General features: G+C 38.3%; 2 protein-coding genes across 2 annotated transcripts in view; one reads left to right on the top strand and one right to left on the bottom strand.

Moving 5' to 3' along the window:
- LOC117983981 (putative uncharacterized protein DDB_G0287457) overlaps positions 1-19171 on the bottom strand; it is a 54168-nt gene that overhangs the window by 3282 nt on the left and 31715 nt on the right. Inside the window, exons 2-5 of the mRNA XM_034970624.2 lie at positions 1660-1691; positions 1353-1504; positions 695-838; positions 227-363 (exon numbers count right to left, since the gene is read on the bottom strand). Of these exons, the coding sequence (XP_034826515.1) occupies positions 227-363; positions 695-838; positions 1353-1497 (426 nt within the window). The 5' untranslated portion in view covers positions 1498-1504; positions 1660-1691. The remainder of the gene's footprint in view (positions 1-226; positions 364-694; positions 839-1352; positions 1505-1659; positions 1692-19171) is intronic.
- LOC117983987 (protein lingerer-like) overlaps positions 3388-19171 on the top strand; it is a 42222-nt gene continuing 26438 nt past the window's right edge. Inside the window, exons 1-10 of the mRNA XM_034970634.2 lie at positions 3388-3501; positions 4974-5122; positions 5866-5940; positions 8373-8495; positions 9380-9491; positions 10205-10366; positions 11006-11082; positions 13283-13351; positions 16016-16096; positions 17705-17797. Of these exons, the coding sequence (XP_034826525.1) occupies positions 5015-5122; positions 5866-5940; positions 8373-8495; positions 9380-9491; positions 10205-10366; positions 11006-11082; positions 13283-13351; positions 16016-16096; positions 17705-17797 (900 nt within the window). The 5' untranslated portion in view covers positions 3388-3501; positions 4974-5014. The remainder of the gene's footprint in view (positions 3502-4973; positions 5123-5865; positions 5941-8372; positions 8496-9379; positions 9492-10204; positions 10367-11005; positions 11083-13282; positions 13352-16015; positions 16097-17704; positions 17798-19171) is intronic.

Raw genomic sequence — 19171 nt, 5'->3', positions numbered from 1 at the left:
CTAACATTTGACGCCCGCCAGTGACGTCGAGGCTTCGACTTCACTTTCGTCATGTCGTTTTGTTACCAGTTCCCCAACTGTCGTGAACTGTGCTTGTAGTATATTTTTTTATTCCCATACAAGTTAGCCCTTGACTGCAATCTCACCTGGTAGTAACTGGTGATGCAGTCTAAGATGGAAGCGGGCTAGCCTGGAAGGAGTATGGCAATTATATGAGTATATTTACCATAACAGGCCTCTTCTTGCCTAGGGTCTCAATTTTCTTCAGGCAGTCTTCAAACTTAAACTTTGGATACAATCTGTACGCCCAATGCTCTAACTTCTTTAAAACTAAATCCAAATCCTCCTTTTCATGGCCTTTACCTGTTGATGAGTAAAAATACTTTCTATAGCAACTTTTAAATAAAGATTTTCTTTAATATTATTTTTAGGGTTCTGTACCTCAAAAGAAAAAAAGGAACCCTTATAGGATCACTTTGTTGTCTGTCTGTCATTTCTGTCAAAAACCTATAAGGTACTTCCCGTTGATCTAGAATCATGAAATTTGGTAGGTAGGTCTTAAAGCACAAGTAAAGGAATAAATCCAACACCAGTGAATTTGTGATTATATCACCAAAAAAAATTAAAATTCAGTCACCTTTTCCTTAAAATATAATTTTCCTTTTAAAATATATAAATATTTTAAATTAAGTACCTTTAAATTTGAAATCCTTGAAATGCTCAGGTATCACCTGGATACCTCTAGGCCCAGTCAGTCTAGCCGGGTTTAATATGAACCTTGGGTTTTTGATCACCCGTCTGGCTTTGGTTGATGGATCAACACGCTTCTTCTCTTCCTCTGAAATTATTGTACTTTCAAATAAATGACAAATAAACCCACACAGAAACAATAATAAGTAAACACATTCACCACATCATATCAATGCATGGCTGGCCTACTACAGAGCACATGAATGAGAAGAGCTGGCCAAGTGAGGATTCAGACACCTTTGAGAACATTGTACCTAACTATGCAGTGTCTAGGATTGAACCTTCAACCATCCAAATAGGAGGTGAACATAATTTTTTTTCATTCTTCATACTAGAGTAGCTTATGCCCGTGGCTACGTCCGCGCGGGATGCATGCTATGTCTGTATGTCCCAAATTTCGTTAAAAGCAGAAATACAGACGCACTTTCGCATTTATAATATTCGATAGTATGAATTTAGGCACGCTCTAATAATATGGTCGTGGTGGAAATGAAAACAATGAGAAAGTTGCAAGCTTGGCTATCCTAAACTGAGTAGGTACCTATAATAGCTAAAGCTTTGGTAGGTAATTGGTTGCATTGAGTTTGACGCTTTTAGGTTACCTGCTTCGTCTTCTCGTTCACTGTTATTTTCGCTGTCGGATCGTGAACGAGGCCTTTCGTCGAATTCGTCGCCTTCAATGACTCTTTCTAGCTCCTGGGCCTCGTTTGCCTCATCTTCCAAAAACACATCTTCAAGCAGCGACATAACTATTCTATAATAAAGAATTTAGTAGGTAGGTAGGTTAGAGTAAGGATTTTCCGGAGTCGGATCAGACACTTTTACTTAAAATCTTAAAATTAAATAAATAATCGGCTGAGAACAAAGTTTATTTCTGAATCACAGTTCTGAATTTACGAAATTAGGTACCGATTTTTGTAAAATTTGGCGGTAGGCGCAGTCCGTAGATGAGAAAAGTACTCTTTTTTTTAACTGCTTTTACGGCTCTGGGTTCTATTCTAGCAGAAAAATACCGTAAATTAGTTTACATAAGGAAGTAAATAGCCGCTAGTGATACAGTGAGTCCAACCGTTTAGAATGGAAAATAAATATTTTGGAAATTTTTGTACAGAGCAACCCTACAATTAATGTCAGTGCTGTAAAAGACAAAAGTCTTATTATTTTGTTGATTTCTAGATAGGTTCTAAGAACTTACTAGTTTATTTGTACGGAAAAGACATAATAACAGCCACATTATTATAAGTCCCGCAAATTGCTAAATGCCAAATGCACATTTTAGTGACGTCAGCAATAGACTGACACTTTTGAGAATCATCTTGTTATAAATAGACCATCTAGACTTGTTAAAAATAGACCATCAGCAAAAATTTTGTACTGGTTGCTTGAAACTTGTTGTTGAAATTTGTCGCTGAAACTTGTTCTCTAAACTTTTTGCAAAAACATGTTCTTGAAACTTGTTGCGAAAACTTGTTACAGAAACTTGTTGTTGAAACTTGACGTAACTTGTTGCAAACCAATGTGCCCCAAACTGATATAATTATAAAGGCGATTAAATATGCGATGAAAGTTTAAGAGTTTTTATTTTTATAATTAGTATAGTAGCATACGCTGGGCACCTGCTAGTTTTGTTATATTCCAGAAGAAGGCATGTTAAGCCAATGCTAAAACTTAAAAGTGAATTAATATGGAGTTAGAAGCAATTTGATAGTTTACACAAGGTATATTAAACATACAATTTTACTATTTTTACGATATAGGCTTCTCCAGTGTTTTTAATAATTGTTGTGTTTTTAGACACGACAGATAGTTAGATAGAAAAAGTTGGAGATAAATTAATAAAAACTGAAAACTGATTTGCTTACTTGTAAGAACACAGAAACTGAACGGTTATACTATTAATACTATGATACAAAGTAGAATGTAGGGTAGGACTCCCTTGAAAAAGGACCCCGGATGGGTTCGAAACTAGTCGGGCTAGCGTCGACTAAACTCGTAAGTACAGCCAGGACAGATATTATTTAGAATAATTACTATATATAAATACATTTTAATTTGATACGATTATCTCTAAATTTATCACAATTAAAGTCTAAATAACGGTCAGAGTCATTAAGTGCTCAGCGTTATTGCAGAGCCTATGGGTTGAGCCAAAAATACCCCTTTATGAAGAACAGATTGTAAATTCACAGGGCATGCTTGAATAACAGAGCATCTAGTATACTATCCTCGGTACATAATTTGAAAAATATCAAATATCAATATTGTTTTGGTTGCAGTACATTGTGTTACCACAAGAACGAAAGTGGCGCCCTCATTTAATTTCGACTTTTTAGCCGAACTATTTCTTGATAACTATTCGATGAATTTGCAATAGATTCTTTACACGACATGATTTGATTTGGTATGGATATGGATTTGGCCGGGTTTGGTATTGGTTGGGCCATTATATTATCTGTGGAATATACCTATACAGATTTAAAATATATTGTTAATAAAACCGGTACGGATTGGTACGGATGTTTGGTACAAATTATACCAGAACAGGATTTGAGGATTGAAAGTGGTTGAAAAAGTAGAAAAACTAATAGAATTAAGTTTATAAAACACTACAAATAGTCTTATTGCTGAAGCATTGTCAGGAATTACCTGAAAAATTGGCCATTATGAGAATCGGAACTTTGGAACTTTGACATTACGGTACAACACTATTATGTCACGTGACCAGCTTGCGTTTTGAGAGCGCATTCACAGGTATGGAAATTCGTAAATTTTATTAGAAACCGTGTTAAATTACGGATAAATCCATAGCTCTAAGGTAAATTCTTAGATTTGGGGTGGAAAACGTATTAATGAGTGAATAAATGAGGTGTAAGTTGGTGTGGTGGATGGTTATTTCGTCAACAAAGACTGTCATTTTGATACCAAGAAAGGTGCTTCAAGAATGGCGTCCCCCACATGTGCCGCCTATTGAATTTCGTCGTCGTTGGGAATTTTAGAAATTGATGACGTGAGCTCTCCTATTACAAGCGAAGGTGCAAACGGCCGAATCTGCGCGGCTTACCTACCGTGGGAAGTCGTTGCAGTCGCGCTGCAAATTTTCAAATTTGTATCGCCCTTGCAGTTTAGTGATTCATTGTCCTGGTTTCTGCGAAAAGTAATGCAAAATTTTGTGTTTTTCACAACATAACTCGTTTTGGAAACATATATTCCAAGTCTGATCGATTTTTTTTGTTGAATAATGAGGTTAATCATTCATTTATCCGCCCAAGTGTTTGTTTACTTATTTTCCGATAAACGATAATACTGCTGATTGGCAGTTCCTTCCGTATCATGTAATAATAGATAATGCGTATAATAATGAATGTAGTCTTCCTTTTTACTTAAGTCTTCTATAAAATAACCTTTGTCATAAATCTAGACTAAATACATTACACAACAAAGTTATTAATTGATATTTAACTCTCGGTAAATTCATTTCCACAGTAGGTACTATATACAGTACCTATGGCTAGAGCAAACAATGTTATTGTATTACAACATTCTATATGGTTTGGAAACTTTGTTTTGATGTGCATTATGCAAAAGAAATCATATCCAAAAAATCTTGCAATGGGTTTTTTGTTTTTTCATTTTGTTTCAACAGAAAATAAGTGTTATCTTCTAATGAATTGAAAGATTTTGCATCATTATGCTTAATTTTCATGTTTCAAAAATTCCCATTTAAGGGAAGTGTTTATTTAATTATAGGTGATGCTGTATAGGTCAACATTTTCCATCTTTATCTTATTGAGTAGGTACATTGTTTGTTATGATTATTTTATTAGTATTTGTAATATGCTAAGCAACTTTTGATGATGTATTTATTATACCTGTGCAATCTACTTTTTAATAGAAGTAGTTTGTAATTTGTGTAGTCCACGCCGACAAAGTCGCGGGAATAAGTTAGTCTGACAATAAGTTACTTAGCAATATTGTTATTTGTCAAAAAAGACTACAATTTTCCCAAAATATAACATTGCTAAGAAACTTATTGACAGATTATAGGTAGGATTGATTTATCTTATTTATTTTGGCCGTTAACCACATAACCTCAATAAACGCTTGTCTTTTTCTCGATAGAGATTTGTGCCTTAACTTATGGAGATGGAAGTCAATAGGTTATGTAAAATTTAGGGTTTTGTTTTGATTTGCTGTTAATCTGTATTATTTTTTGTGTGTTGCAGCTGCTTGTACATAGAAGCTGTAAATATTTAGGCAGTTAAAGATGAGTTTGGGTGCGCGCGCCACCAAGGGTGGTGCGAAGAAGGAGGGCAAGGCGGACAAGGGCAAGCCCGCCGACAAGCCTCAGCCCAAGGAGAAGACTAAACCACAGGTGAATATACTTGCCTTACTGTCCAGTGCTTGAAGACCAAAGTCTTCCAATAGTGTGTGTTGCCAGTGATGACATATGTATCCGAGACATGGTCGCTAACTATGGGCCTCATAAGAAAGTTCAGAGTCACTCAGTGGGCGATGGAGAGAGCGATGCTTGGAGTTTCTCTACATGATCAAATCAGAAATGAGGAGATCCGTAGGAGAACTAGAGTAACCGACATAGCTCAACGGGTTGCGAAGCTGAAGTGGCAATGGGCAGGGCACATAGTTTGTACAACTGATAGACGTTGGGGTCTCAAGGTGCTGGAATGGCGACCTCGCACTGGTAGACCCCCCACTAGGTGGACAGACAACATCAGACGAGTTGCAGGGAGCCGCTGGATGCCTACAAGAGACCTATGTCCAGCAGTGGACGTCTATCGGCTTATGATGATGATGACTGCTCAAATGAATCTCTCTGTTCGTTCATTTATTACTGAAGATTGTGGTCCTGACTAGATCTCAGCCGTGAAGCCTTAATTGGATCAGCTGCTTCCGTTTTCCTCTGTCAGTTGCAAAAATAGAGAAAACGCGTATGGAACCGGAAAGGTTCTAAGTGCACTCGTGACCTCTGGGACAGCGGGTCAGAAAATAAGTTAATTATGGACAGCGCCATCTGTGATGTGATTTAGTAATCATAATATTAAATCCACTCGGATGAAGTTGCATTCATCAGCTAGTAAAAAATATTTTTCGTTGCAGGCCACTACAGAACAACTTCGTATGGCAAACATGATAGACTGTAAAAGCGAGGACGCCTCTGATGTGCGACGAATGGTAAGTTTTTTTTAAAATAAAAATAGCAAAGAAACAAACCAGCAAGCAAGCAACCTGGGTGATCGCCGTCTAAGAACATAAAGCTGTGATAGATAACCTAGTGGTTAGGATGTCCATCTTAACCAACCTATTCAGAAGTTGGGAGTTTTATCTCATGTCTATGTTATTTTTGGATAAAGTAGAAATGATAAAGAATTGTTAAAATCGGTTCAGTAGTTTCAGATTTTTCAATTACCTACAAAATACCTACCTGCCAAATTTCATGGTTCTAGGTTTCTTGACAGACACAACAATGTGATCCTATAATGGTTCCGTTTTTCCTTTTGAGGTATGGAACCCTAAAAACAAATCTTTCCACTTTATGTAAATAGGATTTTTATGTTTGTTATCTTATACCGTTTTTATCTTGAGCATCGCAGAAAAGTCGCGCGCACTAAGGTCGTTTACCCGCGCGTACATTCATATCATAGTGTTTGTTTATGCAGTGTTTTTATGTTACTGCATTTGCAAACATTTTGATTAATATGTCTTGTATAAGTCCCGCAAATTGCTAATGCGAGTGGCTGCCATTTTAGTGACGTGAGCACTCGACTGAAGTTTCGAGCTGATGGTATATTTATTTTTATTTCAGCTGACGTCAAAATAGCGTCATTTCGATGTTAATGAGACATGGTTCCAGCGCAGTAGCAATTTGCGGGACTTATTATGTGCATTATTATGATAATACGGATACGAATTTATTGTAATTTTTTTAATTTCTTATTAATTTGTATTTTGTTTCTATTGAATTATTTCAATTAAATTACGGACTTTTTGATTTACGGAATTCACTGTGCTGAATAGTTTCTCTATTTGTAGTGGTGTTTATGGCATTGCCACGGATATATACAAGAAGTAGCTAGTTATGTTACTCCTTGCCTACCAGCGCCGGCTCTCGGCCCAGAGACAGTGGCTGATCGCTGAATTCGCGATACATTATCGTTTCTAGGAACCAGCCCGCCCGGTGAGAGAGGGGCAGCTGTCGCGGTCGTCACTTTTTATTGTACTGTTAGTTACATCATAGGTCTCTGATTTTTCCAAACTTAAATTATACTAATTTTAATTAGTATAAATTATAAGTATTAATTACAATTACAGATTACAAGTGGTGATAATAATATGTAACTAAGTGTAGGTATATTATGCTTGTATATGTAATTATTAGTATAAATTAAATCTTCTCTATATATAAAACTAGCTGATCCCCGCGGCTTCGCCCGCGTAGATTTAGGTTTTTAAAGATCCCGTATAGCCTATGTCACTCGGGAATAATGTAGCTTTTTACTGCTGAAAGAATTTTTAAAATCGGTTCAGTAGTTCCAAAGATTACCCCCTACAAACAAACTTAACGACATTACCTCTTTATATAATAGTATAGAAGATATAGATATAGAAGTATAGATTGAATCACTAAATGTGTTGCTGATCGCAAATCTCGAGAACAGCTGAACCGATTTTGTTAATTCTTTTTTTATAATATTCCTTGAAGTACGGAGAGAAAAAATTAAAAAATTGCCTGAAAAAGAATCGACTGGTTAGGCGGTACGAAGTTCGCCGGGTCAGGTAGTTTTAAATATAAGAAGTCTATTACTAAAACGGCCATTTACACCCCAAAACACTTGTCTAGCTTGACGCAAGCGACAAACACAAAAATGTTTAAAACACGTCGTATTTTTAGGGTTCCGTACCTCAAAATGAAAAAACGGAACCCTTATAGGATCACTTTGTTGTCGGTCTGTCAAGAAACCTACAGGGTACTTCCCGCTGACCTACAATCATGAAATTTGGTAGGTAGCTACGTCTTATAGGAGACATTAGGGGATAAATCTAAAAACCGTGAATTTAGGGTTTCATCACACGAAAAAAATTAAATTGTGGTCATGAACTAATAATAATAAATACACTTTATTTGCACAACCACAAGAAGGATTACATTAAAGAATAAAAAACACAGACAGAAGGAAGATACAAAAGGAAGGAAGATATAATTAGTATTTTCAATTTTTTAAGTAAGATAACTATATCAAGTGGGGTATCATATGAAAGGTCTTCAACTGTACATTCTAAAACAGATTTTTATTTATTTATATGTATCATAGTTTTTGAATTATCGTGCAAATTGTCGAAAAAATACGACTGTAGTACGGAACCCTTATTGCGCGAGCCTGACTCGCACTTGGCCGCTTTTTTTAAGCTAACAGGTGTAAAGGCAAGTTCCAAAATAGATTGCGGAATTTTGTTATAAAAGGTTATACCCATTCCCACAAATGACTTTTAGACTTAGCAAAACATATCAGAAGCAAAACGGGCCCCTTATGCTCCGTTTTTCATTTTGAGGTACGGAACCCTAAAAATAAAATGAATGTATGAGGAATGGGGATGGTTTGGTTCAGGTCACAGAGCTGATGGAAATGACGCGTCGCACGGAGGAGGAGGTGTGTTCCGCTTTACACGACACCAACAATGACATGGCCGCTGCTTGCAACCTGCTGTTTGAGGAGAGTCAGCGGATACAGGTATTTTAATGTTCCATATGCAAGCCACATATATAGAACGATTCAAACTTATATGCGTCTGCATGAAGTTAGCTTTGCGATCTTGCGCATGGTACACTCGAGAGCTAAATCACTTAACGGGCGTCGGTAGGTTCCACACCAGATTAAGCAAGCTTAAACAAAGTAACTTTTCAACTCGACTGTACAAACAAACAAGACACGTATAGCGAGAGAGAGACGCATGATAAGGAACTGGCGGGAATGTAGGAGCGAGACGTGCGCTGTTACCCTCCCCGCTACCTCCCCGACCTCGGACACCCAAAATGTGTGTTCTGCGCAACGTCGTGCTCAAATTTCAGGGGCGCATTTACGTTTGAATCTCAATTTAACTACAAAAAATAGTTTTTGAGTTATTGACGACTGACGTTGGGAGGTGGTGTAGCTATATCTACATATAATAAACCTAAATAAAATAAAAATTATTTTAGCGTTTAAACTACCGTGAGTGATTTCCATTATAAATAATACCTGTCCGGGGTCCTTTTTCAAGGGACTCCTTTGCAAAAGGACCCCAGATGGGTTCGAAACTAGTCGGGATAACGTCGACTAAGCACGTGAGTACAGCCGGCACAGATATTATTTATAATAAAAATTCTTTTATTTTATTTATTTTCATATATGTATACAAAATAAATATAATAGACATATAATAAACTATGTCGTTATTAATGATGTCAATTTTAAACATCCTCTCTTGACAGAGTCGAGTTGAAATTTGTCATATTTCTTAAGTCTGGAGTGCCCAATGACTATGCCTTGATAGTATTTGTTTGCTGTTTAATTGCAGGAGATAGTAGTATATTTTTGCGTATAACAGTATCTGTCATGATGTGTAAATCGTACAGGGGGAATGGCAGACGAGAGAGAAGAAGAAAAAGAAGCCGCCCACGACCGCGGGCAACGGCGACGTGGAGCCGCCCAGAGACGCGCCGCGCTCACGCTCCGGACCGCGCACACGTGAGTACAATACGCGGACGAAAGTCATGAACATCGCCCTTTAGAATGACATTTCATCTTTGTAGAGCGTTGTCTCTGTCACTCATACCCATATGACGCTTTGTCGGTCTCAACGACCGAGACAGTGCTCTACAAATCTGCTGTCTCCTTATAAAGATCGATGTTCATCAATTTTGGCCGTGTACTATACTATAACGCTGACATCTGCCCAGTGGACTTTAACTTTGCTCAGACTCTTTAGGTGAGATCTAGGAAGCGCTCTGACTTAGCTTAGACTTAAGACAGAGGTAAAACGAGACAGAGTTATATCTCTCGCATAGATCTGTCTCGTTTTAACTCAATCTTAAGTCTGAACAAAGTCAAAGTGTGCTCTATAGATATGTCTAAAAATGTAAAGGATGCGTTTAAATTATAGCATCTATATGATATGCGGTTTCTTAATTCTCTATTAGCTCGTCTCCGTGAACAAGGTACTTATATCGTATAGTTATATTAAGGCGGCTAATTGGGTATTTGACTCCAATTTTTTTATTACTTTAGTATAAACTAGGATAAAAATAATGACGTAAACTGAAAAAACTAATTAAATCGATCAAATAACAAAATTTTTCAGCGTACGTCATTATTTTGACCAAGTTTATAATAAAGTAATAATATTTATCAAATCCAAAAGTATGAAAATACCCAATTATATTTGTTTGTGTTTGGCATAGGTCGCGGCGAGGGCGAAGGATCTATGCGCGGGCGCGGCTCAGGGCGCGGGCGAGGGGGTGCGAGGGGAGGACGTGGCGCGGGACGGGGCGCGCGGCGTGGCGGCACCTCGCGCCCACACGCGCAGCGCAACGACCAGGACTGGCCCCACACACCTGACACTGGTACTTTATTTTTATTCTTATGGATAAGCAATCACACTTGCTGTCAAGTGATCCAATCATCATCATCATCATCACAACCCATCACCGGCTCACTACAAAGAACGGGTCTCCTCTCAGAGTGAGAAGGGTTATGGCCCTAGTCTACCACTCTGGCCATGTGCGGATTGGTAGACTTCACACACCTTTGAGAACATTATGGAGAACTCTCAGGCATGCAGTTTTCCTTCACTGTTAAAGTAAATGATATTTAATTACTTAAATCACACATAACTCTGAAAAGTTAAAGGTGCCTGGCCGGGGTCGAACCCCCGACCTCCAATTAGAAGGCGGACGTCCTAACAATTCGGCTATCACAGCTTTTTTTGATCCAATAATGAACATGCACCTCTGACTTTTCGGAGTTATGTGTGATTTAAGTAATTAAATATCACTTGCTTTAACGGTAAAGGAAACCTGCATGGCTGAGAGTTCTCCATAATGTTTTCAACAGTGTGTGAAGTCTGCTAATCCGCACTTGGCCAGCGTGGTAGACAATGACCAAAACCCTTCTCACTCTGAGAAGAGACCTGAGCTCTGTAGTGAGCCCGCAACGATGGGTTGATCGTGATGATGAATACAAATTTTATTATTTCATCGCAGGTGGTAACATCGACTCGTTCCCCACCACAGAGGACTGGGACAACGAGGAGTGGTCCGGCTCTCTCTCAGATACCAAGGTGAATATTTCTGTTTTGTTAATTAAAAACCAAAATCTCACTTTCATCTGAAATTAAGATGCTGCATTTGCAGTATGGTCCATTTTTGCTATTTTCTATTTGGGTGCGTGCTTCGTATGCGTGAAATTTATGATTTTTATCTGGTATTGATGTAATAGAATCCTAGCAAAAACTTATTATACTACCTCTAAACACGATCCAAAACCAGTAACCATATTTCCTTATACTTGTAGTTAAAGTCATTTAGTATGTTTCAAATCTGCAATGTATAGCGTGCAAACTTTGGGGTTAACTCACCGCCTACGACACGGCATTGGCTCCGTGGCACTTATCTATGCAACGTTCGTTGACCTCTAGTGTCAATCAGATGTTTTATTTGCAAGACATTGCGAATTTTTAGAAAATACAGGATTTTTAAAAAAAATTGTTGTATCTTATATTATCACCTGTCTTCGTTTTTGCTTGCGTTCTACTTACTACCTGAACAGCAATTCTCGCACTCTGTTGGGTAGTTATAAACATTCTTGTACTGGTAAATGGTATTACATCCTTTAAATGTAAAACGAAATATCATTTCCATTTATTTCCGAACCAAATTTACAGCTTATTATTTTTACCAATTTACAATAAGAACTTCAAGCCTACAGTAGTCTAGGGTGTTAGACACTTTGCTTAGAAACGAGACAGAGGTACCTATATCTCTAACATAAATCTGTCTCGTTTTAACTCAATCTTAAGTCTGAGCAAAGTCAAAGTACGCTCTATAGATCTCAGTCTTAGTCTTTACAAACATAAGTGCCGTTCAACCTAATATTAAATTTCGTATCATAACTCTATGTTTCCATCAGATATGATAGTCATTAGCCAAATCTTGCAATTAAAAATCAAACAAACAAATAAAGTAAATAATAATAAATAATTTTTGTTGACTTTAAGTTGCTGAGTGCTGACATAAATTATATTATGAGGAACACAAAAAAATACTAATAATACAGATAAAAAACAAGTAATAACAATTAAGTAGACATAGGTCTAGGTCTAGGACTAGGACTAGGCCTACTGAGGACGTATGAATGGGCAACCCCTGCACTAGTAAACACTGTATTACAGTGGGTTGCCTTCTCCATCAGAAATAGAACAATTTTTATTTGGAAAGGAGTGTATAGTCCACGACAGGTCGAGACGGCAATCGGGGTATGAGGCGGGGGGGACTGCCCGCACAGTCGCACGTCACCCGCGCTCGCCCACACCAGGTTAGCACGGGGGCTGTGCGGGTATGCAGAGCGTTACAACCCCGATTGTCATCTCAACCTGTCACACAGTCGTGAGCGCTGTGATCTTATTAGTGGGAGGTCCCGGGTTCGATTCCTGGCAGGGGTTTGGAATTTTATAATTTCTAAATTTCTGGTCTGGTCTGGTGGGAGGCTCGGCCGTGGCTAGTTACCACCCTACCGGCAAAGCCGTGCCGCCAAGCGATTTAGTGTTCCGGTACGATGCCGAGTAGAAACCAAAGGGGTACGGGTTTAATAAAAACTGCCATACCCCGTCCAGGTTAGCCCGCTATCATCTTAGACTGCATCATCACTTACCATCAGGTGAGATTGCAGTCAAGGGCTAACTTGTATCTACATTTAACAAAAAAAAATTAAAAAAAAAACTGTAGTTTATCATCTGGACGGGGTAATATAACATGATTCAGATGATACTATTTATAGATACGAATCTGTTAAAAAATTAAAATATAGAAAATAGTATAATGGACGAAGTAAAAAACAAAAACACAAATTAATCGCGGTATGTACCTGTTTCTACATTAAAATAATGGACGAAGTGTATTACTGTGACTTACAACAGGCAACACTTTTTTAATCGTTGTACGTTGTCTGTAAGCTGTATCGGATATACTGCAGTGAGTGTCAATGGGCGATTCATTCAAATAACAATTGAACAATCGATTGTTTTCGATTTTTCAATTGTTAATGAGTGCTATACTCGAGTCTGGGGCGAATGAATCGAAAATCGAATGCAATCGCGCAATTGATTTAGGTTTTCGATTTATTCATCTGTCGATTTTTATTAGATTATTTTTTATGAAGACGAATAAATCGATTGTTCGATTTAGTCGATTGTTTTTTGTTGTAATAATCGGCCATCGCTAGAAGTGAGTGTCGTTTCGCTCTACATTGGTGTGTATTTTTAGGTGTTCACGCCGAGCGCCAGCGCGCAGGCCGCTGGCGCGGACGACCCGACGCCCGTCGTCCCCTCCACTGTAAGTTACTGCCCACTTGCGATATGGGGTCAGCCGGGGTAATTGTAAACATGCTCCCAAAATATATGCTATTGGGTATTTGACTCCAATTTTTTATTACTTTATTATAAACTAGGATAAAAATGATGACGTAAACTGAAAAAACGAATTCAATCGATCAAATAACAAAAAATTTATAAGCATTTAAATATTTCTGATTAGACAGAGATAGCGATATAGCATTTTGACGTCTCACCTTACTAATGCCATAGTAGCTTCATACAAATTTTCGTTTTGCGAGAAAGGGATAGACGACCCTCCCACTCCAAAATTAAAATGCCTGTAACTTTGTAAATCTTTGTTGGATTTTAATATTTTTTCAGCGTTTCATTATTTTTATCCTAGTTTATAATAAGTAATGAAATTTATCAAATTTAAAAGTAGGAAAATACCCAATTCGGAAATCTTGACCTGTGTTCAAAAAATTTCTCGATTTGTGACATATTGCACAAGAAATTGTAGAAAGAATATTGACCCTTAGGCAGAGATCTATAGAGTGCACATTGACTTTGCTCAAACTTTACTTAGCGTTAAAACAAGACAGAGTTATGAATCCGATATAATCTGTCTCGTTTTAACTCTTAAGTTAAATCTGGACTAAGTGAAAGTATGCTCTATAAATCTCAGCCATAGAGTAAAGTAATAGTTTTTTTTTAATTTAATTTGTCATTAGAAGTTTTTTAAATTATGTGTTTACATTTACCCCTGCAAAATTATGACATTTGAGTGTTTTGGGGGTAAATGTGATGAACTGCTAATGCTGCTATATGTAATGCATTTTATTATTTAAAAGAGAGAAATGTGAACAACGCTGAGAAGCGTTATATTTTCGACCTTCTTTCGTGTGTTGAAAAGTCAGGTTAATTTCCTGAAAAGTGTATTTTTTTTACCTTAATAATTCAAAGGTTCCGTTAACCTTTTAGTCGATTGATTAACCATATTTGTTAGATTTTTGAGATAGGTGTTATAATTACCCCTGTTTACACTTACCCTGGATGAGTATACTTACTTTGCAATCGTTTGCGAGCAAACCCACGACGGGCGGGCGAGGACGGTATATCTACGAGGGGGTTATTTTTACTTTTTTTAACATAAAAGGGGTAACCAGAACGCTAGGTAAAACTTAACGGTATACTACATAAACACAATTCAATGCCAATAACCATTTGCCTTATCTTGTAGTTTGGTTAAAACCCGCAATGTATAGTGTGCAAAACTTTTTAGTGGCCTTTTTATGCAACTTTCGTTGACCTCTAGCGTCAGTCAGATGTTTTATATTTGAAATATATTTGTGATCTTTAAAAAAAAAAATTTATTTTAAAAAATAATCGCGTTTTTTGTGGTAGATATCTTATCAGTAATCATTCACCTGTCTTCGATTTTGCTAGCGTTCTGGTTACACCCTGTATCGCGCTCTTTTGTGTATGTGTAAAGAGTTAAAGATTTTTGCCTGCCTTACGCTATCCGCGGAAAAAAAATAGTATAGCGCTCTCTCTGTTACGTAATCCCATAAAAATGACAAAGACAAAAAGTCAGTAGGCGTTAATTATTTTGAGTTACCATTACCAATCACAAACGAATCCATTATAATATGTTTCGTTTGTGATTGCAAAGTGAATATACTTGTGGATTTTGACTAATATCTGCTTTTATAAACTATTTTGCTTTTAATGCAAAACATTGAGAAAAACATTGCCTACACCAAATACAGGATGTAAGCAGAACGCTAGCAAAAACTTAGCGTTATTGTTATACTACCTATACACAATCCAATACCAATAATACTCATTTGCCCCATTTTGTAGTTTTAGTGATTTAGGTAGTATTTTTCAAACCCGTAATGTATAGTGTGCAAAACTCGGGTCAATGCCCTACCTACGATGCGGCATTGACTCCGAGTGGCCTACTTACGCAACGTTCGTTGACCTTTAGCGTCAGTCAGATGTTTTATTTGCAATATATCGTAAACTTTTACAAAATCAAAAGATTTTTTAAATATTTTTTTGCATTTTTTTTTTGCGGTATCATATCAGTACCAAATCATCAGTATTATCATTTGCCAGCGTTCTGGTTACACCCTGTATAACACACGAATGAGATGATAGATCGCGACCATAGCGCTTGATCGCTGTCTAATGGCAGAACCCCTCTGAATGGGTGCGTTTGCACTAAAGTGGAGCGAAGCGGAGATGTATTCAATAGCCAAACTGGTTATTGTTAGATGACGTTTCACGCCATCTCTGCGTACACTGAAAAAAATATTAAAATCCAACAAAGATTTACAAAGTTACAGGCATTTTAATTTTGGAGTGGGAGGGTCTTCTATTCCTTTCCCGCAAAACGAAAATTTGTATGAAACCGCACGAAGCTACTATGGCATTAGTAGGTGTGACGTCAAACTGCTGTATCGCTGTCTCTGTCTAATCAGAAATATTTAAATGCTTATAACTGTTTTGTTGTTTGATCGATTTGATTAGTTTTTTCAGTTTACGTCATTATTTTTAATTTCAGTTTATAATAAAGTAAGAAGAAAATTGGAGTCAAATACCCAATTTCGCTCCGCTTCAGTAGATACGCACCCTTAGTATGTGTTGTGTCGCTAAGCTGTGTCGCGTTTGTTCGCAGGAGGACTGGGAGTGCGGCACGGAAACAAACGGACCCAACATCCCCACCTATACCTACCACAATACGCAGCAGCACATACCCGTGAGTATACAGATTTCTTTATGGGAGGTCGGGGGTTCGATCCTGGGCACGCATCATTAACTTTTCAGAGTTATTTACGTTTTAAGCAATTAAATAGGTAATACAGTATAATTATAATAACTAGCTTATGCCCGCGACTTCGTCCGCGTGGACTATACAAATTTCGAACCCCTATTTTACCCTCTTAGGGGTTGAATTTTCAAAAATCCTTTCTTAGCGGATGTCTACGTCATAATATCTATCTGCATGCCAAATTTCAGCCCGATCCGTCCAGTAGTTTAAGCTGTGCGTTGATAGATCAGTCAGTCAGTCACCATTTTCTTTTACATATTTAGATTTAATAATAATTTATTTATTTAATAATTCAGTATTTATTTAATAATTCAATACAGTTCATTTCTCTGGAATCCTGACCCCTAAACTAGGAAATCCCGTGTCTTAGGGGCAGTATGCGGCAGAAAGTAATGTACATCGGCCTTTAGAATGACATTTCGGCTTTGTAGAGCGCTGTCTCTGTCACTCATACCTATATGACGTTTTGTTGGTCTGAACGACTGAGACAATGCTCTACAAATCTGCTTTCTCCGTCTAAAAGTCGATGTACATTACTTTCTGCCGCGTACTGTACTTGCTTTAACGGTGAAGGAAAACATCGTGAGGATGTTCATACCTAAGGGTTCTCCATATTGTTCTCAAAGGTATGTGAAGTCTACCAAATACGTACTGGACCAGCATGACAGACAATGGCCTAAAGCTAAACCCTTCTCATTCTAAGAGAGAATCGTGCTCAGCTGGCGATAGGTTGATCATGATGATGATATAGATTTACCCCTGCCCTATTACGAATTACGATTTGACGAACTCCCTGGTGCAGTGGTAAGCGCATGTTGTCTTATTAGTAGGTGGTCCCGGGTTTAGTTTGAATCCAAAGGGATGCGGGTTTAATAAAAAACTGCCATACCCCTTCTAGGTTAGCCGGCTTCCATCTTAGACTGTATCATCACTTACCACCAGGTGAGATTGCAGTCAAGTGCTAACTTAACAGCCTACAGTGTAGGTGAAGCCTCGAGGCTTTGTTACAAGTTTCGTATAGATAGATATAGCTGTATTAATAATATGTATTTTATATTCTTACTAGCTTATGCTCGCGACTTCGTCCGCGTGGACTTCACAAATTTCAAACCCCTATTTTACCCCCTTAGGGGTTGAATTTTCAAAAACCCTTTCTTAGCGGATGCCTACGCCATAATAGCTATCTGCATGCCAAATTTCAGCCCGATCCGTCCAGTAGTTTGAGCTGTGCGTTGATAGATCAGTCAGTCAGTCAGTCAGTCACCTTTTCCTTTTATATATTTAGATTATATGGTTTAGTTTATTTAGCTATTGGTATTTAGGTTTATTTTACACCACCTCCCATTGTCCATTCGTTCCTTTTCTCCCTAGCGTTAAGGTTGTCTGGAAGAGATCGCTATTTAGCGATAAGACCGCCTTTTTGTACCTATTTGTTAAGATTTCTTTTTGTAACCTGTCATTTGTGTTTCTGTGGTGCAATAAAGTATATACATACATAGATATAGGCTTAGTTTGAACATGTCGGTTGTCCGTCAGCAAATGGGCGGTGCCAGTAACGCGGTGTCGAGCCCGCCCTCCGTCGCACCCAAGCCGGAGCCGCCCGAGACCTATGTGCCGCAGCACCACCAGGTACGTTTGACGCCGTTCACTCCATATAATTATTAGCTAAGTCCCGCAAATTGCTATTGCGCTGGAACCATGTCTCATTAACATCGAAATGACGTCATTTTGACGTCAGCCGAAATAGTCAGTAGTTCAGTCTAGTGCTGACGTCACTAAAATGATGGCCACGCGCATTAGCAATTTGCGGGATTTATAGCCTAGTGGTTAGGACGTCCGCCTTCTTATCAGAGGTCGGGGGTTCGATCCTGGGCACGCACCTCTAACTTTTCGGAGTTATGTGCGTTTTAAGTAGGTAATTATATATCACTTGCTTTATCGGTGAAGGAAAACATCGTGAGGAAACCTGCATGCCTGAGAGTTCTCCATAATGTTCTCAAAGGTGTGTGAAGCCTACCAATCCGCACATGGCCAGCGTGGTAGACTATGGCCAAAACCCTTCTCACTATGAGAGGAGACCCGTGCTCTGTAGTGAGCCGGCGACGGGTTGGTCATGATGATGAATAATTATAATTACCGCTTCGCTCCATTCAGCCTCATAGACTAGCTTTATTCAGGATCTTTTTTTTTTATATAGAAGAACTGCCAATGCTTTGCCTGCCTTTCAAGAATTTGTTGATCCGCCCCTTGAATAGCCCCATAATGGGGCCGATTCTCTTGTACACAATCTCTAAACCTAAACTAAATTAACAGGTCTAAATCTAGTGCTATTCTTTTCTGCAAGCAACATTATGAAAGGGAAAGCAATAGATTTAGACGTATCATTTTAGTTTAGTTTAGAGATTGTGTACAACGGAATTAGCCACAATGTAATCTAGTGGGAACACCACCGAAGGGAAATATTGGTTCTACAGTTCGCACATGCGTGTAAAAAAGATCTGACACAACGGGCGGTCGAAGCACACCCAGGGGTGGCGAGAGTGTAATTGCTGACGGTGGCGGGGTGCGGTGCGGTTGTAGAAGATAGCGAAGATGAAATACGCAAAGAGAGCTTACGTCTATGTGGTGCTCCAGGCTTTCCAACGAGTTTAGGATCGTCTACGAGTTGAATAGCACGCCTTCGGGAGCTTCTGACTTCCCGCTTTACGAAAACACTCTAGGAGTAAAATTACCTATAGACGCCTAATAGCCAGACACCCGCAATCGCCAAGCTTAGGCAGTTGCTTAGCATAAAAGACGGCCGACGCCCGCCCGGTACCCTCATTCCGTACATTGTCTTGATTGCGTGACTTTTGAGTCCACCAATCACAACGAAGCATTCTCCCCTGTCCCCCGCCAACATTTTACGATTTTGATTTCATACAAAACCTTGTATATGCGTACTCTTGGGATTTTTTCTCTGAATTCTCTGTGTAAAACAGTTTATAATGAGGAGCACAGTAG

Source organism: Maniola hyperantus, chromosome 7 (genome assembly GCF_902806685.2).
Source record: "Maniola hyperantus chromosome 7, iAphHyp1.2, whole genome shotgun sequence".
NCBI lineage: Eukaryota > Metazoa > Arthropoda > Insecta > Lepidoptera > Nymphalidae > Maniola > Maniola hyperantus.
This window is presented reverse-complemented; position numbering and strand designations above follow the sequence as displayed.